This window comes from Scyliorhinus torazame, chromosome 27 (assembly GCF_047496885.1).
Source record: "Scyliorhinus torazame isolate Kashiwa2021f chromosome 27, sScyTor2.1, whole genome shotgun sequence".
NCBI classification, from domain to species: domain Eukaryota; kingdom Metazoa; phylum Chordata; class Chondrichthyes; order Carcharhiniformes; family Scyliorhinidae; genus Scyliorhinus; species Scyliorhinus torazame.
The window spans coordinates 11990477-12018237 of record NC_092733.1 but is presented as its reverse complement, the minus strand read 5'-3'; the positions used below and the strand labels follow the sequence as shown (position 1 = coordinate 12018237).

The following is a 27761-nucleotide window of genomic DNA, read 5'->3' as shown; positions in this document are numbered from 1 at the left end:
CCACAGCAGCTGGCGAAATGGCTGCTGGCTGGAGGACATGCATATTTATACCCCGCCTCCTGGGCGGAGCCAGCAGGCAGGGACTACCAGCGAACCTGTAGTACAGGTCCTACCGTACATCACCCTCAAGGGTAGAACCCTCAAGAGTATTGAAAGTCAAAGAGATCTAGGAGTACAGGTCCACAGGTCACTGAAAGGGGCAACACAGGTGGAGAAGGTAGTCAAGAAGGCATACGGCATGCTTGCCTTCATTGGCCGGGGCATTGAGTATAAGAATTGGCAAGTCATGTTGCAGCTGTATAGAACCTTAGTTAGGCCACACTTGGAGTATAGTGTTCAATTCTGGCACCACACTACCAGAAGAATGTGGAGGCTTTAGAGAGGGTGCAGAAGAGATTTACCAGAATGTTGCCTGCTATGAGGAGCGGTTGAATAAACTCGGTTTGTTCTCACTGGAACGAAGGAGGTTGAGGGGCGACCTGATAGAGGTCTACAAAATTATGAGGGGCATAGACAGAGTGGATAGTCAGAGGCTTTTCCCCGGGGTAGAGGGGTCAATTACAAGGGGGCATAGGTTTAAGGTGAGAGGGGCAAGGTTTAGAGTAGATGTACGAGGCAAGTTTTTTACGCAGAGGGGAGTGGGTGCCTGGAACTCGCTACCGGAGGAGGTGGTGGAAGCAGGGACGATAGTGACGTTTAAGGGGCATCTTGACAAATACATGAATAGGATGGGAATAGAGGGATACGGACCCAGGAAGTGTAGAAGATTGTAGTTTAGTCGGGCAGCATGGTCGGCACGGGCTTGGAGGGCCGAAGGGCCTGTTCCTGTGCTGTACATTTCTTTGTTCTCTGTTCTTGTTCTAGTACAAGTGCAACAGTGGTTTACCACAGGGAGCAAGGAGAGAAGTTGAAGGATGTGGAGGAGGCTTTGCCACAACATAGTGACCAGTTTACCTCGATGGGTGAGGAACTGCGGAGGATGGCGGAGTCAACAAAAGGCTCAGAGGCAACGTGGAGGATCTGGAGAACAGGTCGAGGGGACAGAATTTGAGGATTGTGCGCTTGCGCAAGTCGGTGGAGGGCCCCGAGGCCGACCGAGTACTTTGCAGAGATGTTCACTGAGTTGACAGGAGGGCGAAGAACCCTCTTGCCACAAGTTGGACAGGACACGTCGGTTGCTCAGGCCAAAGCCTAAAGTGAATGGGCCAACAAGGGCGGTCATAGTTTGCTTTCACAGCTACCATATGAAGGAGAAGATTTTGACCTGTGCAAAGCAGACAAGGGCCTGGATTCTCTGTTGGCCGATACTGAAATCGGGAACAGTGATTGGGCGGAGAATAGCCAAAATCGCGATTCCTGTCACCTCGAAGACGGCGTCAATGCATTTCACTCCGTGCGTACTTTAAACACCATTTGCATATCATTAGTGGCCTCCCCTGCGACTCTCCGCCTCCGATGGTCCGAGTTCCCGATGCCACGGTCCACGTGTGCTTTTAAAAATCATGAAACCAGCATGGTGACTGCTGATAGAGAGAGAGAGGAGGTATGATATGGAGAGGAGCGACTGCGAGCTGCCGGGCCGGACACTGGCCCTGCTGGCTGGGGTGGGAGGGGCCCTGCCAGGGCTTGGGAACGGAGGGGCGGAATAGGCCGAGTGGCCGGGGTGACCCCCCCCCCCCCCACGGGCCCACTGGACTGGGGCGGTGTCCAGGCACGGACTGCTATTACGCCGGCCATCTTGCGGACCCACTGACCACCCACCTTGGACACGGGTTCTGACCTGTGTCATTGGCCGTATGGGTGCCCACACCCCAGCACCCCACCCCACCCCTATCCCATCTGGGGATCACCCATAGAAACACCCACAGCAGCTACTGGCGAGGGCAGTGCCAGCCAACGATAACCCTGGCATCAGGGACGGGCGCCAGGGACAGAGGCCCCCACAGACACCAACAGGTGAGGGGATAGGTGGTAATGGGGGTGTGGGGGAGATGCGGGGGCGGATCCCGCAGTGCCAACCGGGGCCACCATGCCAACATATCGATCTTTCACCCCCTGCTGGCAATGGATATTGGAATTCAACCAGTAATGCTGGCCTTCCTCCTAGTTGCCGCAGCTCTGTGAGATGCCCTGCAGCTGTATGAGCTAGTGCTGCTCAAGGAGGAGGAGGGAGTTGCAGCAGCGGAGCGGCCAGAAGCAGAGCGGGCAGCCCAACAGTCCGAGGAGACGCCGCATGAGACCTTGTGTGTATCGGCACCGCCTGCCATTCGAGGACCCAGCGGACCGGGCGTGTCGTCGAAGACTCCGGCTGAGCAGAGAGACCGTGCGACACATCTGTCAGGTGACTGCACACCTGGCATCGTGGGGGAATGGGGGTCACCCGCTCCTGGTGGCCGTCAAGGAGATGGTTGCCTTGAAACTTTACGCCATGGGGTCCTTCCAGGCGCCAAGTGGGGACCTGTCCAGGATTTCACAGACCTCGGTGCACAGGTGCATCCATGCCGTCACAGAGGCCCTATATGCCCAGGCGGATCAATCCATCCATTTCAATGTGGACCGAACCCACCAGGTTGCCCGAGCAGCAAGGTCCGTCACTATCGCTGGGATGCCCCGGGTCCAGGGGGCGATCGACAAGATGCATGACCCCCTACGAGCACCTGCGGATAACAGGCCGTTCTACACCAACCGAAAGGGGTTCCACTCGATGAACGTTTAGCTGGTGTGTAACCATCAGCTGCGCATCATTCACCTCTGCGCCTGATACCCAGCCAGTGTGCAAGATGCCTTCATCCTGGCACACTTGGCGATTCCTGACATGTTCGAGGTGCGCCCCAGGTTGAGGGGTTGTCTCCTGGGCACTCGTGGCTGACGATGCCTATCTGGATGCTACAGACCAACGCGGAGACTTCAATAAGGACCAAGTGGTCATGTGGTCATGTAGTTATTTATAAGGTCACAGGCCAGCAGCATGGGAGCTCTCCCCGCACATTGGCAGAGTAGAAGCTTGTAAGAGCTGCTCAGATTACTGAATAAACTGCTGTTATTATAAGTGCTTGGTTCACCAGCTATTGGAACCTAGGACTTTCACACGCGACATAAGAGGATTCTGTACAAATTCACAATGTCTTCCGTTGACCAAAACATAGCCGTCAAATGTATTCACAAAAGTACAATTTCTTTACAGTGATAGCACACTCGTGACCCAAAAGTGACATCATAATTTCTTAATTATCATCACCCAGCACCTGGGTGCAGCCCTGACACCTGCATAAAGAGCTGGAGCCAGACTGGTGTCTGTTACGTCGATGTCTGTGACAACCCTGGCGGACGCCCTCGAGTGGCTTTGCACCTGGAGGGCCCTGGCCTGATGAGGGTCTCCTGCTCATGGGCAGAAGCACGTTCAGCGGCCTGAACAGCTGGAGCAGAGACGGTCACAGGCAAAGGGGATTCTGAGTGGCTGCTCACCCTTGGAGTGTTCACAGAGGAGACCACCAGGTGCCTGGCTGATGCTGGTGGATAAGGGCCCCGTCCTGCCTCGTGCAAGACATTGTGTATCTGAAAGGAGGTCAAGATGTCACATCGCCATGTCGCCTATATCTTGATGGTTCCCACCGGGTTGCATGGTCGTGGAATACAGGGCTGAGCACAAATTTAGTAAGACCTCTTGGAACAAAGCCTAGATGGGCAAGGGTGGTGGCCAACCTACCCATCGCAACCGAGGCACTTGCATGTTGGAGTCATGATATCAGACAGAATGCGGGTGGACACCTCCATCGTTTGCTCTAGTCTGCTGAGAGACTGCCTGATTTTCCTCCGCTTATCATTGCATCAGCAGCATTCAGTTGGCAGCCGCTTCTAGAAGCTCATCATCTGACTCGGACCAGGCACTCTGACTGGTCTCTAGTAACTCTTTGCGTGCTGGATTGTCCCTGCCTCCGACTACTGTGGGAACATTGTGGTGTTCTCCTGAAAGTGAGCCCAATCCTAATCTGGAGCTGTACCCCACAAATGCATGTCTCTGCGCTAGTGGGGGTTGCGTGTGAACACTGAAGTTTATTTCAGAGCTTCCTCTTTGGACATGGTTTTTGGCTCAGACTGTGCTCAACTGCCTTAGAAAATAGTTTAGTTCATGATCATGGGCTGCACAAGACTTCATTTGACCCAGTGATTGTCAGGATTTGATAGTGACGGCAATGTGATGCAATCTCGATTGATGGGAGAGGCCAATCTCCCCTTCCCTACAGGAGCGATCCCTGATCTTCCAGACCAGCTCGGTTGCAGATTCCTCAAGCTCAGTGAGGTCAATGATGTCAGCCATCCATCCCCCAGTGTGCAGTTTTTAGAGCTAGAGGATAAGCAACAGAGAAGCAGTGGCAGACTTTTGAGAGGATATTTCAGAATAAGTATATTGCTACAATAAAGAAAAATTCTAAGGGGTGGACCCACCATCCGTGATTAACTAAACAAGTTGAGGAAAGCATCAAGTGCAAGGAGGAAACATATCATTCTGCAAAGATAACTGACAGGTCAGATGATTGGCCAGAATGTAAATAATGGCAGAAAATGACTTAAAGGTTAATAAGGAGAAAGAAATTAAGAGTACGAGGCGAAGCTGGCTAGAAATGTAAAAATGGATAGCAAACATTCCTGCAGGTGTTCAGAAAGGAAAAGAGTCATGGTGATGGTGCTAATGCTATCTGGGAAGTCGATAACCGATCCATGACAAGTCTATAACAGTCATAATCTCAGAATGAGGGGTCGACCATTTATGACAAGATGGGAAGACAGGCGATCTTCCCAAAAAGGAACAAAGTCTCCGAGCGAGTGGGTTTAACTGTGTGTTTTCTGGCACTCGCTTTGAATAAGGGGCCGAGGCCGCACCTGGCCCCGTTTTTTACAATGGGGAGCTCTGCTCGCCAGAAGACCCCGTTGGAGCAAGAGATCGGGACACAATGGGCTGGATTCCCCGTTTTGGAGACTATGTCCCCGGTGTGAAAACGGTGGTCTTTTACGTCAGGAAAACTGTCGCAAAACAGCCCCCGATTCCCCGTTTTGCTGCGGGCTAGCAGGGAGGCAGCGTAGAGCTCGCAGCTCTAGCTGCCGATACTGCCCTGAGCATTTCCAGTTCCATGGCCGTGCACGGTGGAGGCCCTTCATGGCGGACCCAACCCGTGGACACGGACTGCAAAAGTAGTGCCCCGCTTCGGCCGCTCGTGTGCCCCGCACTGCCAGCCCACAGTGCTCCCAGCCCCGAATGAAGTCCCCCTGCCCGCGGATCGGCCCTCCTCCGACTGTGGCAGCAGCGGACTGAGTCCGCAGCCGCCACGCGAGGTTCCTGGATGGTGTGAGCACACTTAACCCACGCCGCCGGGAATTTGGCCGGTTGGGGACGGAGCATCGCGGGGCGGGCCTCAGGCAATGGCCTGAGGCCGTGGATAATCGTCACGGTTTTTCAGTGGGCGGAGAATACAAAGACCGGCACCGCCCCCCATATTGGCGTCAAAACGGATTCTCCGCCACTTCGCCGAACGCAATTTCTAAGTGGCGTCACAATCTCCGAAGCACCCAAATGAATCCCGACCACCAACCCCAGCCCGAAGGCAAAATGCGAAGGTTTCCCAACACCCACACTGAGCAACCCTGGTTCAATAAAGCTCATGCAAAAAATGCCAGCTTGGCACCTTGGCAGTACCAGGCTGGCACCCAGGTGACACAAGCAGTGCCAGGGCACCACCCTGCCCAAAAGCATGCAGCTGGGGGCCTCCGATCCCCTTGGAGACCCCCACAAGTGTTGCTACATCTGGTCCCCATTTGTGGGGATCAGTACCAAACGGCATTCGCCCGAGGGCCCCGAGGCGAAGGGATTGAATCACAAAGCCTCCGGTACCTCGGGAGTCTGCACATTAGAGTAAGGCTTACTGTCTCACTCTAATATGCAGATTTTCCAAAAAGTGATCCCGCCCGTTGCCAGCTGGGTAGATCCCGGGAGCAGGGTCTCCCGGCTTTCAACGACCACGCTGCGCCGCGGCGAGCTGCTTTTTCGGTGCAGCGTGGCCGGAGGATCGCACCCATTTCTCCACTTGAGGTTGAAATTTTCTCTCTAATGGTTGTGGATGCTCAGACAGTGAGTATATTCAAGAGGTTGATAGGTTTTTGAATACAAAGGAATTCAGGGATATACAGACAATATGGGAAGGTGGTTCGAGGTTTGACCCTCCATGATCTTCTTTTGGGATCAACTCAAAGGGCCGAATAGCCTACTCCGTCTGCTGTTTCTCTTGTACAAATGTATCGACAACAGCTTTATCAAGGATGAAGTCAGAGATGGAAACATATAATTTATAATCAGATAAAATGAGAGGAACGTTTTGAGGAATGGGAGACAATAAAATATTGAATTAGCAAACACAAAAAATCCTCCAAAGAAGAAAAGATTATTTAATTTTTCCTCTTGATTTGGATGGCAATTGTAATTAAATCAACAAGCAGATAAACCCAAATGCATTATTTGTATAACAGTTAGGAGTGCTTTACTGTTAATGACAGCTCATTAAACAAAGAGGAAAGAAAGTTAATCATTCAGAATCTTTCATTCATTTTAATGAACTACCTGAAAAACTGGAAGACAGATATTTGACAAAGTATTTTTTCTTTTTGCCTGTATAGGAAGTTGTATAACAGTTAAAATGCCTGAACTACGTGTTCAAGTTGATCAACGTGAGGAAAAAGCATGTGACCCTCAAACAGATTATGGTAAATGCATCATTCAGCTGTTTTGCAAATCTGATCAGTCTATTCGACTGATCCCTGAAAGTGCATGGTCCAGGCCACACCATTTATCATTGTATCTGTAATAGTCATTATTTGTAGTGTTGATTGATACGTATTATTTGTGTCAATGAAATGTCAGATCATTGGAAACATGTTGAGGATTTGGAATGTTCAAACCTAATGTTACTGATTCTTATCAACTTCTTGCGGGGCAGAAATGTTGGGCGTCATTCTCCGACCCCCCGCCGGGTCGGAGAATGGCCGTTGGCCGCCGTGAATCCCGCCCCCGCCGAAGTCTCCGAAGGGAGAAAAGTCGGCGGGGCGTTAATGGCGCCGCTGCCGCGGAGAATGTCACGGGTCTGCGCAAGGCAGCCGATTTTCGGCCTGCCGATATTCTCCCTTCCGGATGGGCCGAAGTCCCGTCGACGTGATGACCGTTCACGTCGACGTCAATCAAACCTCCTTTTCATCGGCGTGACCCGGTGCTCCAGGCTCACGCCGACCAGCGAGGAGGTGAGTGACGGCCTGGGGGTTGGCTCTGGGCAGGAAATGGCGGGGCCGCAGACTGATTGCGTGAGGAGAGGTGTGTCTCGGCTTGTGTGTGTGTGCGGCGGGGGGGGGTGGTTAGAGTAGGCTGGGCTCCGGGGGAGTGCCGGGAGGGGGTCCGTGCCGGGGTGGAGGTTGGGGGTTGGGGGGGGTCCGTGCTGGGGTGGAGGTTGGGGAGGGGGTCCGTGCTGGGGTGGAGGTTGGGGAGGGGGTCCGTGCCGGGGTGGAGGTTGGGGGGGAGGTCCGTGCTGGGTTGGAGGTTGGGGGGGGTCCGTGCCGGGGTGGAGGTTGGGGGGAGGTCCGTGCTGGGTTGGAGGTTGGGGGGGGTCCGTGCTGGGGTGGAGGTTGGGAGGGGGGGTCCGTGCTGGGGTGGAGTTTGGGGGGGGGGTCCGTGCTGGGGTGGAGGTTGGGGGGGGGTCCGTGCTGGGGTGGAGGTTGGGGGGGGGGTCCGTGCTGGGGTGGAGGTTGGGAGGGGGGGTCCGTGCTGGGGTGGAGGTTGGGAGGGGGGGTCCGTGCTGGGGTGGAGGTTGGGGGGGGGGTCCGTGCTGGGGTGGAGGTCCGTGCTGGGGTGGAGGTTTGGGGGGGGGGGGGGAGGGGGTCCGTGCCGGGGTGGAGGTTGGGGGTTGGGGGGGGTCCGTGCTGGGGTGGAGGTTGGGGGTTGGGAGGGGTCCGTGCTGGGGTGGAGGTTGGGGAGGGGGTCCGTGCCGGGGTGGAGGTTGCGGGGGGGGGGGGGTCCGTGCCGGGGTGGAGGTTGCGGGGGGGTCCGTGCTGGGGTGGAGGTTGGGAGGGGGGGTCCGTGCTGGGGTGGAGGTTGGGGAGGGGGTCCGTGCCGGGGTGGAGTTTGGGGGGGATCCGTGCCGGGGTGGAGGTTGGGGGGAGGGGGTCCGTGCTGGGGTGGAGGTTGGGGGTTGGGGGGGGTCCGTGCTGGGGTGGAGTTTGGGGGTTGGGGGTTGGGGGGGGGTCCGTGCTGGGGTGGAGTTTGGGGGGGGGGTCCGTGCTGGGGTGGAGTTTGGGGGTTGGGGGTTGGGGGGGGTCCGTGCTGGGGTGGAGTTTGGGGGTTGGGGGTTGGGGGGGGGTCCGTGCTGGGGTGGAGTTTGGGGGGGGGGTCCGTGCTGGGGTGGAGGTTGGGGGGGGGGTCCGTGCTGGGGTGGAGGTTGGGGGGGGGGTCCGTGCTGGGGTGGAGGTTGGGAGGGGGGGTCCGTGCTGGGGTGGAGGTTGGGGGGGGGGTCCGTGCTGGGGTGGAGGTTGTTGGGGGGGGGGTCCGTGCTGGGTTGGGGGTTGGGGGTTGGGGGGGGTCCGTGCTGGGGTGGAGTTTGGGGGGGGGTCCGTGCTGGGGTGGAGGTTGGGGGGGGGGTCCGTGCCGGGGTGGAGGTTTGGGGGGGGGGGGTCCGTGCCGGGGTGGAGGTTGGGGGGGGGAGGGGGTCCGTGCCGGGGTGGAGGTTGGGGGTTGGGAGGGGTCCGTGCTGGGGTGGAGGTTGGGGGTTGGGAGGGGTCCGTGCTGGGGTGGAGGTTGGGGAGGGGGTCCGTGCTGGGGTGGAGGTTGGGGGGGGGGGTCCGTGCCGGGGTGGAGGTTGCGGGGGGGTCCGTGCTGGGGTGGAGGTTGGGAGGGGGGGTCCGTGCTGGGGTGGAGGTTGGGGAGGGGGTCCGTGCCGGGGTGGAGTTTGGGGGGGGGGTCCGTGCCGGGGTGGAGGTTGGGGGGGGGGGTTCGTGCTGGGGTGGAGGTTGGGGGAGGTCCGTGCTGGGGTGGAGGTTGGGGAGGGGGTCCGTGCTGGGGTGGAGGTTGGGGGGGGGGGGGTTCGTGCTGGGGTGGAGGTTGGGGGTTGGGGGAGGTCCGTGCTGGGGTGGAGGTTGGGGGTTGGGGGTTGGGGGGGGTCCGTGCTGGGGTGGAGTTTGGGGGTTGGGGGTTGGGGGGGGTCCGTGCTGGGGTGGAGGTTGGGAGGGGGGGTCCGTGCTGGGGTGGAGGTTGGGGGGGGGGTCCGTGCTGGGGTGGAGGTTGGGGGGGGGGTCCGTGCTGGGTTGGGGGTTGGGGGTTGGGGGGGGTCCGTGCTGGGGTGGAGTTTGGGGGGGGGTCCGTGCTGGGGTGGAGGTTGGGGGGGGGGGTCCGTGCCGGGGTGGAGGTTTGGGGGGGGGGGTCCGTGCCGGGGTGGAGGTTGGGGGGGGGAGGGGGTCCGTGCCGGGGTGGAGGTTGGGGGTTGGGAGGGGTCCGTGCTGGGGTGGAGGTTGGGGGTTGGGAGGGGTCCGTGCTGGGGTGGAGGTTGGGGAGGGGGTCCGTGCTGGGGTGGAGGTTGGGAGGGGGGGTCCGTGCTGGGGTGGAGGTTGGGGAGGGGGTCCGTGCCGGGGTGGAGTTTGGGGGGGGGGGTCCGTGCCGGGGTGGAGGTTGGGGGGGGGGAGTTCGTGCTGGGGTGGAGGTTGGGGGTTGGGGGAGGTCCGTGCTGGGGTGGAGGTTGGGGAGGGGGTCCGTGCTGGGGTGGAGGTTGGGGGTTGGGGGAGGTCCGTGCTGGGGTGGAGGTTGGGGAGGGGGTCCGTGCCGGGGTGGAGGTTGGGGGGGGGGTCCGTGCTGGGGTGGAGGTTGGGGGGGGGGGTCCGTGCTGGGGTCGAGGTTGGTGAGGGGGTCCGTGCCGGGGTGGAGGTTGGGGGGGGGGGGTCCGTGCTGGGGTGGAGGTTGGGAGGGGGGGTCCGTGCTGGGGTGGAGGTTCGGGGTTGGGGGGGGTCCGTGCTGGGGTGGAGGTTGGGGAGGGGGTCCGTGCCGGGGTGGAGGTTGGGGGGGGGATCCGTGCTGGGGTGGAGGTTGGGGGGGGGATCCGTGCTGGGGTGGAGGTTGGGGGGGGGGTCCGTGCTGGGGTGGAGGTTGGGGAGGGGGTCCGTGCCGGGGTGGAGGTTGGGGGGGATCCGTGCTGGGGTGGAGGTTGGGACGGGGTCCGTGCCGGGGTGGAGGTTGGGGGGGGGTCCGTGCTGGGGTGGAGGTTGGGGGGGGGGGTCCGTGCTGGGGTGGAGGTTGGGGGGGGGGTCCGTGCTGGGGTGGAGGTTGGGGGGGGGGGTCCGTGCTGGGGTGGAGGTTGGGGAGGGGGTCCGTGCCGGGGTGGAGGTTGGGGGGGGGGGTCCGTGCTGGGGTGGAGGTTGGGAGGGGGGGTCCGTGCTGGGGTGGAGGTTTGGGGTTGGGGGGGGTCCGTGCTGGGGTGGAGGTTGGGGAGGGGGATCCGTGCTGGGGTGGAGGTTGGGGGGGGGGTCCGTGCTGGGGTGGAGGTTGGGGAGGGGGTCCGTGCCGGGGTGGAGGTTGGGGGGGGGGTCCGTGCTGGGGTGGAGGTTGGGAGGGGGTCCGTGCCGGGGTGGAGGTTGGGGGGGGTCCGTGCTGGGGTGGAGGTTGGGGGGGGGGTCCGTGCTGGGGTGGAGGTTGGGGGTTGGGGGAGGTCCGTGCTGGGGTGGAGGTTGGGGAGGGGGTCCGTGCCGAGGTGGAGGTTGGGGGGGGGGTCCATGCTGAGGTGGGGGTGGGGGTTGGGGGTGGGGTCCGCGCTGGGGTGGAGGTTGGGAGGGGGGGTCCGTGCTGGGGTGGAGGTTGGGAGGGGGGGTCCGTGCTGGGGTGGAGGTTGGGGGTTGGGGGGGGTCCGTGCTGGGGTGGAGGTTGGGAGGGGGGGTCCGTGCTGGGGTGGAGGTTGGGAGGGGGGGTCCGTGCTGGGGTGGAGGTTGGGGGTTGGGGGTTGGGGGGGGTCCGTGCTGGGGTGGAGGTTGGGGAGTGGGTCCGTGCCGGGGTGGAGTTTGGGGGGGGGGTCCGTGCTGGGGTGGAGGTTGGGGTGGGGTCCGTGCCGGGGTGGAGGTTGGGGTGGGGTCCGTGCCGGGGTGGAGGTTGGGGGGGGGGTCCGTGCAGGGGTGGAGGTTGGGGGTTGGGGGGGTCCGTGCTGGGGTGGAGGTTGGGGAGGGGGTCCGTGCCGGGGTGGAGTTTGGGGGGGGGGGGGGGGGGGTCCGTGCTGGGGTGGAGTTTGGGGGGGGTCCGTGCCGGGGTGGAGGTTGGGGGGGGTCTGTGCCGGGGTGGAGGTTGGGGGGGGGTCCGTGCTGGGGTGGAGGTTGGGGGGGGGTCCGTGCCGGGGTGGAGGTTGGGGGTTGGGGGGGGTCCGTGCTGGAGTGGAGGTTGGGGAGGGGGTCCGTGACGGGGTGGAGGTTGGGGGGGGGGTCCGTGCTGGGGTGGAGTTTGGGGGGGGGTCCGTGCTGGGGTGGAGGTTGGGGGGGGGCGGTCCGTGCTGGGGTGGAGGTTGGGGGTTTGGGAGGGGGTCCGTGCTGGGGTGGGTGATGGGAGGGCAAATGAGTTGGTCCACCTGGCCAGGTGCCAGCCTCCAACAGTTGGACCCATGCGATCCATGCCACCTGGCTGGGGGGAGGAGGGGATATGGGCAATGATGACATGTCGTCGCTCCCCACCCCCCCACCCCTCCACCCCCCCACCAGGCCGTCATGTTTTCAGACCATCCAGCGATGTTGGCCGCCGTGGTGGCAGCCGCTCATGTCTATGTTGCCCTGGATGAGGAGGAGGAGGAGGAGGAGGAGCGTGCCAGAGAGGCGGCGCAGGCTGCCGCAGAGGGGCAGGCGGCAGCCGCCCAGGCTGGAGGGACACCTGACCGACAGGACGAGGAGGGGGAGGAGGACGTCGCGGCCCCACGGCAACGGAGGCACCCGAGGGCGCCCCGTGTGTACCGGCCCCGGCAGTCATACCAGGACCTCACGGACCGGGAATGCAGGAGGAGACTCCGGATGAGCCGGGAAACCGTGGCACACATCTGCCACCTGCTGGCACACCTGTCACCGCGTGGCACTGGCGGGGGACAACCTCTCCCCGTGTCCGTCAAGGTTACGGTGGCCTGAACTTTTATGCAACGGGGTCATTCCAGGCACCGAGTGGGGACCTGTCCGGCATATCGCAGACATCGGTGCATCCGGGCAGTGACAGATGCCCTTTATGCCATGGCGCACCGCTACATCCGCTTCCCCGTGGACCGGGCCAGCCAAGATGCCCGGGCCGTGGGCTTCTCTGCCGTTGCCGGGTTCCCCATGGTCCAGGGCGCGATCGATGGGATGCACGTCGCCATGCGGCCACCTGCAGATAACAGGGCCGTGTTCACTAATAGGAAGGGGACCTATTCAATGAACGTACAGGTGGTCTGCGACCACCGCATGATGATCCTGCACGTCTGCGCCCGTCACCCAGGCAGTGTACACGACTCATTCGTGTTGTCGCGGTCATCCATCCCCGGCATGTACGAGGAACGCCATCCCCGGCTGAGGGGCTGGTTGCTGGGCGACAGGGGCTACCCATTGCGATCGTGGCTGATGACGCCTATACGGAGGCCACGCAATGAGGCGGAGAACCGCTACAATGATGCCCATGTAGCGACAAGGGGAGTGATCGTGAGGTGCTTTGGCGTGCTGAAGATGCGTTTCAGGTGCCTGGACCTCTCTGGGGGCGCCCTCCAGTATCGGTCAGATAGGGTCGGCCGCATCATTGTGGTGTGCTGCGTCCTGCACAACATAGCCCAGCAGAGGGGCGATGTGCCGCAGGCAGAGGAGGGCGGAGTGGAGGAGCAGCAGGAAGAGGCCCAGTCCTCCCCAGATGAGGGGGATGGGGGCAATGGTCAGGGCAGACGGGGTAGACACAGGTGTCCCTCCAGCCTGGGCGGCTGCCGCCTGCCCCTCTGCGGCAGCCTGCGCCGCCTCTCTGGCACGCTCCTCCTCCTCCTCCTCCTCCTCATCCAGGGCAACATAGACAGCGGGTTGCTGTCCACCGTTACCGGCTGGCCCAGCGGGCACGGGACAGACTGATAGACGCCCGCTTCACTGACTAGATGGGCGTGGGAATCGGGTAGTATGGCCACAGACCGCACACCATGACAACAGCCGACCACCCACACCCCCCACCCATCCACCCACCCAGCACCCACATCCCCCACCCCAACCCCACACATCCCACCCGCATGCACACCACCCCCCACCCAATTGCCGATCCACCGGCGGCACAACGGGCCGGGCTCACCCAGTTGCGGGTGGACGCGTGTCTATCGCAGGCCATGGAGGATGATGACAACCCGCCTCCGATGAGCTCCTGGCTCTACATCGTTGGACTATGTCTGACCCATGGCCACAGTACCACCATCCACCCGGACCATCCCTGCATGCGGCTGTGACACTGCAGCGCACGGTCCCGTCCTCTGCCCGGGGGATGTTGATGGCGGCCCAGGGGGAAGGGGGCAGACTCACCTGGGGTTGAGGTAAGACCACCCGTCACACACACACTTGCGCTCAACGTACATGACACGCCCGCACACTTTGGACAGAGCACAAAGGCAGCTTCGGTAGGTGTAACATTGACTTTAATAACCAAAGGAGTTCATGCACGTGCCCTAGCCCCTAAAACTCATCTGTGCCCTGCACCCGTGCCAACTTACTCAGTGTCTAATTGTTTGGCCTTACGGGCCCTTTGACTACGTCTACGTGGTTCCCCAGACGGTACAGCAGAACTGGAGGTGGACTCCTGTGATTCCTGCCCTCTGACACTGGATCCCTTTGGCGGCCGTTTCCTGGGGCGTCCTGGCCTAGATGGGCCAGGCTGCGGCCCGGGCGACTGGGATGGCGAGCTGCCAGCCTGTCCTGCCCGTTGCCCACCCGATGCACCTGGGACGGAAGGGGGGGGAGTCCGAGGTGTCGCGGTGTACCGGGACCTCCCCTACAGAGGGAGCCGGGACGGACCACACCACTGCCTCCTCCCTCGGGGTGCCCGATGGCCCTCAGGCCTCTACATGGGTGGGGGATGCGAACGGACTGGCCATCCGACGCGCCCCCGACATCTGGCGCTGCCAGTCCTGGAGGCCCGTGCTGGTATCGACAGGGGTCTGCAGGTTTGCAGCCATGGAGCCCAGAGGGTTGTCGAACCCTGTCTGTGACAGTGCGACGCCGGCTCGCACATGGCCACTGGCGCCGATGCCCTCAGCGATGGCCTGCAGAGACTGGGCCATGGCCTGCAGAGACTGGGCTATGGCCTGCTGAGACTGGGCCATGGCCTGCTGAGACTGGGCTATGGCGTTGAGCGCCTTTGCCATCTGGCGCTGGCACTGGCTCATGGCCTCCTGTGAGAGGGCAGCCATTTCCTGGGCCACAGACGCCGCCTGCACGGAAGGCCCCAGGCCTCGCAAACCGTTCCCCATGTCTGACACCGTCGCACCCATTGCCTCCACCGCAGACGCCACCCGTGCGGTGTCAGCCTGGGTGGCACGCATGACCGGGACCACTCCCAGCTCCTGGACGCGGGTGGACTCCTCCACCTGCGACCGCAGCCGCCGCAAGCCACCCGTCACCCTATTCGCTCGTCTCCGTGTCGGTGGTTGCATCGGATCTATGTGTGGGTGTGGTAACTGCAGGAACCCGGGATCCATCTGGGCGGCAGATGTTCGCTTGGCCTGGGCTGCCCTCCGACCGCCCGGTCCCTCTGCTGCTCCTACCTCCACCTGCTGTACCGGGACGGCTGTGTTGTGCGCACCAGTGAGTGTACCAGACGCCTCATCACTAAAGTGCCCAACCGTGGTGAGTGTTTCTGCGATGGTGGAGGGTGTTGGTGACAGCAGTGGCGTTGTATCGTACTCTTCGTCCCACTCTGAGTCCATGGCACTTTGGGGTGGGGGTTCGTCTCCACCCATCCACTCTGAGTCACTGTCCGGTATTTCGTCTTCCCGGGTAGGGGTGTCCCGGGTAGTGCTGTCCCGGGTAGTGCTGTCCCGGGTAGTGCTGTCCCGGGTAGTGCTGTCCCGGGTAGTGCTGTCCCGGGTAGTGCTGTCCCGGGTAGTGCTGTCCCGGGTAGTGCTGTCCCGGGTAGTGCTGTCCCGGGTAGTGCTGTCCCGGGTAGGGGTGTCCCGGGTAGGGGTGTCCCGGGTAGGGTTGTCCCGGGTAGGGGTGTCCCGGGTAGGGGTGTCCCGGGTAGTGGTGTCCTGGCTCGGATGTGACGGGGCCTGTGGCTGCCCCCCTCATCGCTGGGTGGTCGCTCCCGCACGTGACGGGGTTGTCGTCTCCCTGTTGCTCCAGGTCTCTCCGTCTCCCGTGGTGTGCGAGGGGCATCCTGCGGGCGTCGCATGCTGGAGGGTCCGGGTCCCTCCGTCTCCCGTGGTCTCCGAGGGGCATCCTGCGGGCGTCGCATGCTGGAGGGTCCGGGTCTCTCCGTCTCCCGTGGTGTGCGAGGGGCATCCTGCGGGCGTCGCATGCTGGAGGGTGCGGGTCTCTCCGTCTCCCGTGGTGTGCGAGGGGCATCCTGCGGGCGGTGTGCATCTGTGGGGATGGGTGCCTGGACGTTTGGTCCTGCGATACACAATGAAGCATGCATGGTTAGACATCAGGCAGTGATCAGGTGATACGGGGGAGGGGGATATAGGGGAGGGGGGATATGGGGACGGGCTGTTGGTGGCTCACTTGCTCGTGGGGCCCCGACCTCTGCATCAGCAACCTCCCGGTCCTCAGGTCCGCCAGCCAGTTCCAGGGCCCTTTCCTCGTGTACGGTCAGTGGCCTCTCATCAGCGGGCCCTCCTCCAGTCCTCACATACTCCCTATTGTTGTGTGCGCGCTTCTCCTGTGGGGGGGGGGGTGGTGGCAGGGGTAAAAGGCAACAGTGTTAGGCAGGTATATGAATGCACGCCATCGGTTGCGCGTGCATTGCAGAGGTTCAGGTTAGGGCTGGATTCACTTGGGGATATGGGGGATATGGGGGAGGGGGGATATGGGGGAGGGGGGGATATGGGGAGGGGGTATATGGGGGAGGGGGGTATATCGGGGAGGGGGGGATATGGGGGAGGGGGGGATATGGGGGAGGGGGGATATGGGGGAGGGGGGGATATGGGGGAGGGGGGATATGGGGAGGGGGGGATATGGGGGATATGGGGGAGGCTCACCCTGCCTGCTCTGACGAGGTCGTTCACCTTCTTGTGGCACTGGGTGCCTGTCCGTGGTGTTAGGGCCACAGCGGTGACGGCCTCTGCCACTTCCCTCCACAGACGCCGGCTGTGGCGTGGGGCAACTCTGCGGCCGTGCCCGGGATACAGGGCGTCCCTCCTCTGCTCCACCGCGTCCAGGAGCGCCTCCACATCGCGTGACTTGAACCTCGTGGCTGAGCGACGGCTAGCCATCCAGTCGGGTATTGCGGTCGGGTGTTCCGGTCGGGTGGGGGGGAGCTGCGCGGCCTTATGAGCCGTCACGCCGTGCAGCGCGTATGACGCTGCACGGCGTGAACCATTGTGCAAGCGCGGATCCCGTCACGTCGCTGCTAGCCCATTTCGGGCCGGAGACTATCGGCCCATTTGTATGACGTGACGCAAGTGGGATTTGCGCCGTTTTTTGCGCCGATCGGCGGACTTTCCGCCGATAACGGAGAATTTCGCCCATTATTCTCGTTCCTTCTCTTTCACCACTTTGAGACGGAAAATGCAAGTTCTCATTTGTTTCAAAGGAAATATGTTTTTCCTCCTTATTGGGAAATGATTGACATTTCATCTGTGCCTCTCACAGGACAGCTGAAATTGGCAACCGTGTGGGAGAGTGGTCACAATTCTACCTCTTCTACTCTGGTGGAAGACTGAAGTCAAACTGTTATAATTTTAGAAGTCAAGGGCGCGATTCACCAGAAAAATTTCCAAGTTCGGTTTGACATATTTTTGGCGGAGTGTTTTGCGACAGCTGCAATGCTACGATTGAGACCGCTATTCAATGGCATTTCTTTGGGCCTCGGGGAATTTCTCCCCATCAAGGCCACACTTTGAAGGTTTTCCGGCACTGGGATCTGAGCTCGCCAGCAGGACTGGCTCCTCACAGATCAGGGCACCATTTTGAGAGGCTGCCCTGATTGCTACACCCCCGGCTTTCAGGACCTCGTCCCCTACATCGCAGACCCCTAATCTTTCTGAAACTCCTCCCCCTCCATCCCCTTCATGGACATGGACCCCCAGGCCACGACCTTTGGCAGTATCAACCAAGCACTTTGGCACTGCCAGCCTATACCCTAGCAGTGCTAACCAGGCACCCCAACAATGCCAAGGTACCTTGGTGCCAGGGTACTATCCTATCCTATCCCCGACCACCCAATGAACTCTGATACCCCCCGAGGTGCCACAACGAAGTTTCCCACCCAGCGCAAAGACTGATTTAGCCCTTCACATCATTCACTGGGCCAGGGGCATCGCGGTGGGAAAATCGCACCTTTTCCCCGTATAATTAAGGCTGCCACCCTTCGTGCTTGGCTGAGAGACTCCCATAAATGAGGATTGATTTTCTGGATGCTGCTGTGTGCAAACCAGGTGGAAAATTTGTAAAGTTAATTACAGTGATGCCATTTATCCGTGGATTGTAATACATGTACAGTGATGAATCATGTCTCTCAGATATGAGATGTCACATATTCTGTTCCAGACCAAAAAACACAATTAAACAAAAGCTCAGTCTGACTTGTAATTTACCCCAAATGCATTAACAGTAATCTGCCTCTTACCTAAGGCGGCCATATCAATAAAAATTACACTCTGATTGTCCATTCCTAAGTTTGCCAAACTTTTGGACACACGCGTGGTTAGTGGCTAAGCCAGTGCTTCCCAAACCCTTCCTGTTGTGACTCTATTTCAATACTGCCGACATCTTGTGACCTTAGATTGAAAATTTGAGACACAAAAGTTGTGAAGTGGGGCCGGGCTGGGTAAATGATTTCACTCCAGCGGTTGAACATGGGGAAGCTTCAGTTGTTGAGCAGAGTGACAGGACTTGATGAAAAGTCAGATTTTCTACTAAAAAATTAAGCAGATACCTATTTATTCACAGGCCTTTATGGAATCGTGATTGGACTGATAGAGCAGTTAATTAGGCTACACCCAGCTTCAAAAAATAAACACATTTTAAGGTGCCTGGCAGCCTTCTGGAATCAAAGCATGGTAGCATTGTGGATAGCACAATTGCTTCACAGCTCCAGGGTCCCAGGTTCGATTCCGGCTTGGGTCACTGTCTGTGCGGAGTCTGCACATCCTCCCCGTGTGTGCGTGGGTTTCCTCCGGGTGCTCCGGTTTCCTCCCACAGTCCAAAGATGTGCAGGTTAGGTGGATTGGCCATGATAAATTGCCCTTAGTGTCCAAAATTGCCCTTAGTGTTGGGTGGGGTTACTGGGTTATGAGGATAGGGTGAAGGTGTTGACCTTGGGTAGCGTGCTCTTTCTAAGGGCCGGTGCGGACTCGATGGGCCTCCTTCTGCACTGTAAATTCTATGATAATCAGTGGCAGTTGTGTGCTCGTAAACTCAAAAGTTCTGGCAAAGCGTTGGGAAGCCCTGGGTTAAGTATTGTGACCATGCTGTACATTTATGAGCAGAGATTCAGCTTATATAGTGATAGTAATAAACAACATTTAACACATTTCTTTTTAAATCCATTTGATCCCTTTTAGTTTACAAAGTATTATTTCAAAAGAAGAAAATTATAGACAGTTACATCTACTACGAAATGAAAATCCTGTCTGTGATAAAACAAGGTAGGTTAACTTCACGTTCTTGAACCTGACCAAAAAGAAAAAAGAAATGTTAATGAACATTAATATTACATCTAACCGAAAACACTAATCTTGGGTGGTATTAATGCTGTATGCCAGATAATTCTGCTGTATTCTAGTCCAGTGTTTTTCAAAGTGGGGGTCGCGACCCGCGGGTGGGTCGCTGGATGATGTAAAACGTGTCGCCAAAAGATCTCCAAAAATGATCCCCAGGAATCGCCCGATCTTTTTTCCCCATTTTCTCCCTTGGTGAATTCTGATTACAATGAAGTGTGTGGCCACTTTTGGCTGAGGTAGAGGCCGGCACCGTGGACTTTCTGTCTCCCTGGGTAACTCTCACAGTCACCGCCACCAATACAGCCTCCAGCAGCCACTCCCGTTTCTGCAGCAGCTGATCAGCCAGGTTAGTCAGCAACTGCATCTACAACCGATGAGTTTAAAAGAAAAAATTCAATTATCTTTAAATTTATTTCCTGCAGATACTCCTTCTGCACAATGTTAGTTTCCAGCAGTGCTTCACGCTCTTTTTTTTCCATGCCTGCACCCCCACCCAAAAACAAGTGACTGCCGACTGGAATATTTATCCACATTAGATAGATGGAATATCTATCCATTAACGTCAGTGTTGGTTTAATTTCTGCGACAGTTAATCTTGTTGATGTCTGTTACTCTTAACCTTGTCAATCAGATCTATGTTTCAAGTGGTGCTATTTGCGCATAATGGGTCTGATATATATTTAAAATGGGGAGTCGCTCTCCGCTCGCTTTCTGAAATCAGTCGCTCTCTCAGTGAGACTGACTTTGCGATCAATGGTGAGTCTCCTTCCTTCCCCATCAGCCCAAAATCCAGGCGTGTTTCCAACAATTTCCTCATTCCCCCTTCAAACACCTCAGGAGTCTGCAATCAAAGGTTTTGCTCACTGACCTGCCCAGATATTTTTATTACAAGTTATTTAGATCTCCAAATAACAACAAAAATAGAAAATATATTTTCATTTCAAATTTTACATTTAATAATACAGAAGTGCCAACAATGAATGTGATGTTTTAAAAAGTAACTGTGGAGAATCTATTGTCTATTGAATCCATAACATGGCGTGGGTCGTGAGAGGTGACTATTTTGCAAAAATGGGTCGCCAGAAAAAAAGTTTGAAAAACACTGACCGAGTCCACAGTCTGCATCTAGACCAGAACTGTTGAGATGGCAAATTGAATGGGAGCTGTTGACATACAGCAACTCACATTTATATAGCACATTTAGCTCAGTGAAACCTCCCAAAGTGCCTCACCAAATAACGATCAGACAAAATTTGATGGATGATTCTCTAGATATGACTAGATAATAAGACAGGACCAAGTAATAATCTCACTCAGCTGAGAGCGGTGGAAAGGTTTTGGAGAGAAAAATGGTGTGGTAAACTGGCTCAAAGGCTGAAGACATGTCAAGAAGGCTGGAGACGGATAATACATCACTGCTACAACCATAAAATATGTCATTTGTGCCTTTGAAGGCCATTTCATTGCTTTGCGAGCAAAGGTGGACATGGGTTTGGGAGACATCCATACATTCGAGTGCTTTGACTGGGCAAGGAAAATAGGGTGGTAGTTTCCAAGGATGGAGATGTCAGGGTGGTTGGTGAGATGTGGGCAGGTTGGTAAGACATGGGGAACAGCATTAGAGGAGAGGGAACCATTAACAATATTATTGGGAACAGGAGGAGATGTTGTGAGGTCAGCAGTTTAATGAAAATGCAAATAATGTGATACAGCAGAATTATCTGGCAAAGAAAAAGCTCAGAGCTGATGTTAGGCAGAATAGAGGTTAATATCTGGAATAGTGGAGGCACAGACTCTATAGTTATTCAAAACACAATTGAAATATACAATTCAGATGAGTTGACTGTTCCACAGAAAGTCTGTACTTTTTTTCCACTCGCTCCTGGCATCTGAGACTGCTTGAAAAGGCCGACAATTGATTCCATCCTCAATTGGCTGAGAGTGAAACAGATTCAGTTGTGACTTTTAAAAAGGGAGCTGGACAATTATCTAACACGAAAAGATTGGCAGGCCGCAAAGAAAAAACATGAGTGGGACCAACTGGATTTCTGTTACGGAAAAATGACACAGATATGATGGGCTGAATGGCCAACTTACTGTAACTATTCTATGACTTTGAGAAGCCATCCAGAGTGCAGGGGGCATATTCGTTTCTGTAGGACTTGGGAATTCTTCTGCCAAGCTAGACAGACCAAAGACCATCAGTGAAAACCTGCATGACTTTGACAACATGACTTTGATCGGGGGCCCCGATCGCCGGCTAGGCCACAACGGAGGCCCCCCCTGGGGTCGGACCACCCCCCCCCCACTCCCCCAACAGGCCACCCCCGGACCCTTCCACACCGAGGTCCCTGCCGGCTAGGAGCAGGTTAGAACGGCGCCGGAGGGACTCAGGATTTTTGTTACGGCCATCCCAGGCCGAGAATCGGCGGGGGGACCGCGTAGAGCGTGAGGTGTTGGGTGCTCTAAGGTACAGACGAACCAACACAGTTGCGATTGGTACAACGCAGTTTTATTCCAACTAACTAGTCGTCTGGAGACTGGAGTCGTCAGCCGGCAGATTTGCCGCTGTCAAAGCCACCTGTGCCTCGACCTGACATACGAACCCCTCCGCATCTGGCGGCGTGCTCACTGCTCTGGATAGGGCATCCGCCACGATGAGGTCCTTCCCTGGAGTGTAGGCCAGTTGGAAGTCGTACCTCCTGAGTTTAAGTAGGATGTGCTGGAGGCGAGGGGTCATCTCGTTCAGGTCTTTGTTTATTATGCTGACCAGGGGGCGGTGGTCAGTTTCGACCGTGAACCGTGGAAGACCATAGACGTAATCGTGCAACTTGTCTAAACCGGTTAGCAAGCCCAGGCATTCTTTTTCGATTTGCGCGTAGCGCTGCTCTGTGGGGGTCATGGCCCATGATGCATAGGCCACTGGGGCCCATGATGCCGTATCATCCCTCTGCAGGAGCACTGCTCCAATGCCGGATTGGCTGGCATCAGTTGAGATTTTCATGGCACGAGACGTGTCAAAAAACGCCAACACTGGTGCCGTAATGAGTTTGCGTTTGAGCTCCTCCCATTCCAGCTGGTGTGTGTATTGCCACTGGAACTCAGTGGATTTTCTGATGAGGTGGCGCAGAGTCGTCGTGTGGGAGGCAAGGTTGGGAATGAACTTCCCTAGGAAGTTGACCATGCCAAGGAAGCGTAGGACAGCCTTCTTGTCGGCCGGCTGCGGCATGGCTGTGATGGCGCTCACCTTGTCTGCATCTGGACGGACCCCTGACCGGGAGATATGGTACCTCAGGAACTTCAATTTGGCCTGGCCAAAGAAGCACTTGGCTCGGTTGAGGTGCAGGCCGTTTTCCCTGATGCGGGCAAAAATGCGTTGGAGACGATGTATGTGCTCCTGCGGTGTGGTGGACCAGACGATGACATCATCCACATATACGCGCACCCCTTCGATGCCTTCCATCATCTGCTCCATGATTCTGTGGAAGACCTCGGATGCCGAGATGATGCCAAATGGCATCCGGTTGTCGCAGAATCTGCCGAAAGGGGTGTTGAAGGTACATAGCTTTCGGCTGGACGGGTCCAGTTGGATCTGCCAAAATCCTTTAGAAGCATCCAGTTTCGTGAATATCTTCGCGTGGGCCATTTCACTGGTGATCTCCTCCCGTTTGGGTATGGGATAATGTTCCCTCATAATATTATTATTGAGGTCTTTGGGGTCTACACAGATGTGGAGCTCGCCAGAGGGCTTCTTGACAGACACCATGGAGCTGACCCATGGCGTGGGCTCCGTGACCCTGGATAGGACACCTTGGTCCTGGAGATCCTGCAGCTGCTGCTTGAGGCGGTCTTTAAGTGACGCAGGAACCCTGCGAGGTGCGTGAACGACCGGGATGGCGTCCGGTTTGAGGCGAATTTGGTAGGTGTATGGCAGTGTTCTCATGCCTTTGAATGCCTCCTGGTTGTGGGCGAGGAGCGATTGGAGCCGTGCGTGGAACTCTGCATCCGGGAAGTCAGACGTGCCGTCTGGAGAGAGAGAGAGAATTTGTTTCACAAGGTGGAGAGCCATACATGCCTGTGCGCCCAGCAGGGAGTCCTTCGATGAGCCAACTATCTCGAACGAGAGTGTGACCGTATGTGTTTTGTGTGTCACCTGGAGCTGGCAGGATCCCATGGCCGGGATAACGTTCCCGTTGTAGTCGACCATCTTGCACCGGGATGGCTGGATTGGTGGTCTGACCTTCATGGCATAGAAGGCTGACCATGCTATGAGGTTGGCGGAGGCGCCAGTGTCCAGGCGGAAAGTGATCGGCGATCGGTTGACCGTTAGGGTGGCACTCCATTCATTGTCCGGCTTGATGGTGTTGACCCGGTTCGCATCAATGACCGCAACCCGGAAGGCGTCTTGGTCATCTGTGTCGTCGGTTTGGATGTCGTGATGTGGAGACTGAATGGTCCGCACGTTCCTGCGAGGTTGTCAGAGATGTGGAAGATCAACAGGTTGAGCCGCTCGACAGTAGGCAGCGTAGTGGCCCATCTTGCCACAGCGTAGGCATTGTCGGGTTTTTGCAGGACATTGCCCTTTTAAATGTGCAGCTCCACAGTTGCCTCACGTCATGACGTCATGGCGTTCGTTACGCCACTGCGCATGCGCAGTTCGGTCTTGCGTCGGGCGCGCCTGCGCAGCACGTCCCTCTGTTGCCGTAGGTTTTGGCGCGCACAAACGCGGGAGGCCTCAAAAAGCGCGTCCAGGCCGCGGGCCGGGAGAAACTAGATTGCCTGGATGCGTTCGGCCTCGTGGGCGGCCTGGCTTGCCGATTCGACCGCGTGGGACCCCCTCCGTGCCGATTCGGTCGCCTGAAATTGGGCATGGCGGCTGGTCGCATTTTCATGCAGGACACAGGCTTCAACTGCAGATGCTAAGGTCAGGCCTTTAATTTTTAGAAGCTGCTGGCGTAGGCCACTGGAGGCAACGCCAAAAATGATCTGGTCCCGGATCATGGACTCTGAGGTGGTGTCGTAACCGCAGGACTGCGCGAGTATGCGGAGGTGCGTCAGGAAGGACTGAAAGAGCTCATCCTTACCTTGCAGGCGCTGCTGAAAGACATACCTCTCAAAGCTTTCATTGACCTCAACGTTGAAGTGCTTGTCGAGCTTGAGGAGGACCGTGTCATATTTAGATTTGTTCTCGCCTTCCGCGAACACCAAGGAGTTGTATACATCGATGGCGTGCTGACCTGCGGTAGTGAGGAGCATGGCAATCTTTGTTTCGTCCGAGGCGCCCTGTTTTTCATTGGCTTGCATGAACAGTTCGAATCGCTGCTTGAAGAGCTTCCAATTTGTTCCCAGCGACTTGCAACGGCTGCGGTTTGTTGCGGGTGTCCATGGCTCAGGATGGCAGATTTGCCGGTAGGTATCGATTCACTCACTGGTACCATGAGGTGTTGGGTGCTCTGAGGTACAGACAAACCAACACGGTTGCGATTGGTACAACGCAGTTTTATTCCAACTAACTATTTACACATCTGACTTGGTACTCAGCACATTGTGACTGTGTGAGTGTCTTGCTAATGAGGTCCTGGCCCTGTGCTGTCTCCAGATGGACTGGCCAGCAGGTGTCATGTTTCTTGTCTTATACTGTGTCTGCTCTTGTCTGTGATTGGCTGTCGTGTTATGTGTGCTAATTGGTCTGTTGGTCTGTCTATCATTATGTATGTGTTGTGATGTATGTTTGAATATCATGACAGAGCGGCCCCCGACCGGCGTCGCACTGATCACGCCAGCGCCAATGGCGGCGATTCTCCGCTCTGTGGTGAATCGCATCCCGGCATCAGGGCGATGTGGCGCGATTCACATTGGTCGCGGCGATTCTCCGGCCCGGCCCGCCCCGGGCTGAGAGAATCCCGCCCAATACGTTGAATGATAGAAATTAATGTAAAATTGGGATAAATTTATTATGAACAAATACAACTACATAGATTAGATTTTACTGTTCCCTTTATGTGTCTTTGGAACAGCTTGATTTTTAAAATTTATTTTGAAAATACATGTCAGATAAATAAATTAAAAGCATGAGTGAAGAGAGGTTCGAAGGACGCTTTTAAAGATAACAGGAGATAATATGGAGAACGTGCCGGAATATCGGGCCAAGGTAGCTTGTCGAGGAAATAATTCTTGTTTCAGTGATGTATGCACTTCCCACTTATACTGGTTCTTAATATAATTGGAAAGCATAATTCCATTCATGTTGCTGAAGGGAACTTTGCATACAGCATTAATTCCAATAACTTATGTTTGGGAAGAATGAGTCTGAAGTTGGTCTGTGCCTTAAAATAGGTTTATTTCTAAGACAGCAAAGTCACAGATTCTCTCATGATGTGGAGATGCCGGTGTTGGACTGGGGTGAGCACAGTAAGAAGTCCTACAACACCAGGTTAAAGTCCAACAGGTTTGTTTCGATGTCACTAGCTTTCGGAGCGCTGCTCCTTCCTCAGGTGAATGAAGAGGTATGTTCCAGAAACATGGGCGTCATTCTCCGACCCCCCGCCGGGTCGGAGAATGGCCGTTGGCCGCCGTGAATCCCGCCCCCGCCGAAGTCTCCGAAGGGAGAAAAGTCGGCGGGGCGTTAATGGCGCCGCTGCCGCGGAGAATGTCACGTGTCTGCGCAAGGCAGCCGATTTTCGGCCTGCCGATATTCTCCCTTCCGGATGGGCCGAAGTCCCGTCGACGTGATGACCGTTCACGTCGACGTCAATCAAACCTCCTTTTCATCGGCGTGACCCGGTGCTCCAGGCTCACGCCGACCAGCGAGGAGGTGAGTGACGGCCTGGGGGGTTGGCTCTGGGCAGGAAATGGCGTGGCCGCAGACTGATTGCGTGAGGAGAGGTGTGTCTCGGCTTGTGTGTGTGTGCGGCGGGGGGGGGGGTGGTTAGAGTAGGCTGGGCTCCGGGGGAGTGCCGGGAGGGGGTCCGTGCCGGGGTGGAGGTTGGGGGTTGGGGGGGTGTCCGTGCCGGGGTGGAGGTTGGGGGTTGGGGGGGGTCCGTGCCGGGGTGGAGGTTGGGGGGAGGGTCCGTGCTGGGGTGGAGGTTGGGGGGGGGGGGGTCCGTGCTGGGGTGGAGGTTGGGGAGGGGGTCCGTGCCGGGGTGGAGGTTGGGGGTTGGGGGGGGGTCCGTGCTGGGGTGGGTGATGGGAGGGCAAATCAGTTGATCCACCTGGCCAGGTGCCAGCCTCCAACAGTTGGACCCATGCGGTCCATGCCACCTGGCTGGGGGGAGGAGGGGATATGGGCAATGATGACATGTCGTCGTTCCCCTCCCCCCCCCACCAGGCCGTCATGTTTTCAGACCATCCAGCGATGTTGGCCGCCGTGGTGGCAGCCGCTCATGTCTATGTTGCCCTGGATGAGGAGGAGGAGGAGGAGGAGGAGCGTGCCAGAGAGGCGGCGCAGGCTACCGCAGAGGGGCAGGCGGCAGCCGCCCAGGCTGGAGGGACACCTGACCGACAGGACGAGGAGGGGGAGGAGGACGTCGCGGCCCCACGGCAACGGAGGCACCCGAGGGCGCCCCGTGTGTACCGGCCCCGGCAGTCATACCAGGACCTCACGGACCGGGAATGCAGGAGGAGACTCCGGATGAGCCGGGAAACCGTGGCACACATCTGCCACCTGCTGGCACACCTGTCACCGCGTGGCACTGGCGGGGGACACCCTCTCCCCGTGTCCGTCAAGGTTACGGTGGCCCTGAACTTTTATGCAACGGGGTCATTCCAGGCACCGAGTGGGGACCTGTCCGGCATATCGCAGACATCGGTGCATCGGTGCATCCGGGCAGTGACAGATGCCCTTTATGCCATGGCTACATCCGCTTCCCCGTGGACCGGGCCAGCCAAGATGCCCGGGCCGTGGGCTTCTCTGCCGTTGCCGGGTTCCCCATGGTCCAGGGCGCGATCGATGGGATGCACGTCGCCGTGCGGCCACCTGCAGAGAACAGGGCCGTGTTCACTAATAGGAAGGGGACCTATTCAATGAACGTACAGGTGGTCTGCGACCACCGCATGATGATCCTGCACGTCTGCGCCCGTCACCCAGGCAGTGTACACGACTCATTCGTGTTGTCGCGGTCATCCATCCCCGGCATGTACGAGGGATGCCATCCCCGGCTGAGGGGCTGGTTGCTGGGCGACAGGGGCTACCCATTGCGATCGTGGCTGATGACGCCTATACGGAGGCCACGCAATGAGGCGGAGAACCGCTACAATGATGCCCATGTAGCGACAAGGGGAGTGATCGAGAGGTGCTTTGGCGTGCTGAAGATGCGTTTCAGGTGCCTGGACCTCTCTGGGGGCGCCCTCCAGTATCGGTCAGATAGGGTCGGCCGCATCATTGTGGTGTGCTGCGTCCTGCACAACATAGCCCAGCAGAGGGGCGATGTGCCGCAGGCAGAGGAGGGCGGAGTGGAGGAGCAGCAGGAAGAGGCCCAGTCCTCCCCAGATGAGGGGGATGGGGGCAATGGTCAGGGCAGACGGGGTAGACACAGGCGGGTGGCTGTCCACCGTTACCGGCTGGCCCAGCGGGCACGGGACAGACTGATAGACGCCCGCTTCACTGACTAGATGGGCGTGGGAATCGGGTAGTATGGCCACAGACCGCACACCATGACAACAGCCGACCACCCACACCCCCCTCCCCAACCCCACACACCCCACCCGCATGCACACCACCCCCCCGCCCCCAATTGCCGATCCACCGGCGGCACAACGGGCCGGGCTCACCCAGTTGCGGGTGGACGCGTGTCTATCGCAGGCCATGGAGGATGATGACAACCCGCCTCCGATGAGCTCCTGGCTCTA

General features: G+C 57.9%; 1 protein-coding gene across 1 annotated transcript in view; it reads left to right on the top strand.

The window, feature by feature from the left end:
- Window positions 1–27761, top strand: part of LOC140403226 (complement C3-like) — a 466462-nt gene that overhangs the window by 413791 nt on the left and 24910 nt on the right. Inside the window, exons 38-39 of the mRNA XM_072490983.1 lie at window positions 6667–6753; window positions 18756–18839. Of these exons, the coding sequence (XP_072347084.1) occupies window positions 6667–6753; window positions 18756–18839 (171 nt within the window). The remainder of the gene's footprint in view (window positions 1–6666; window positions 6754–18755; window positions 18840–27761) is intronic.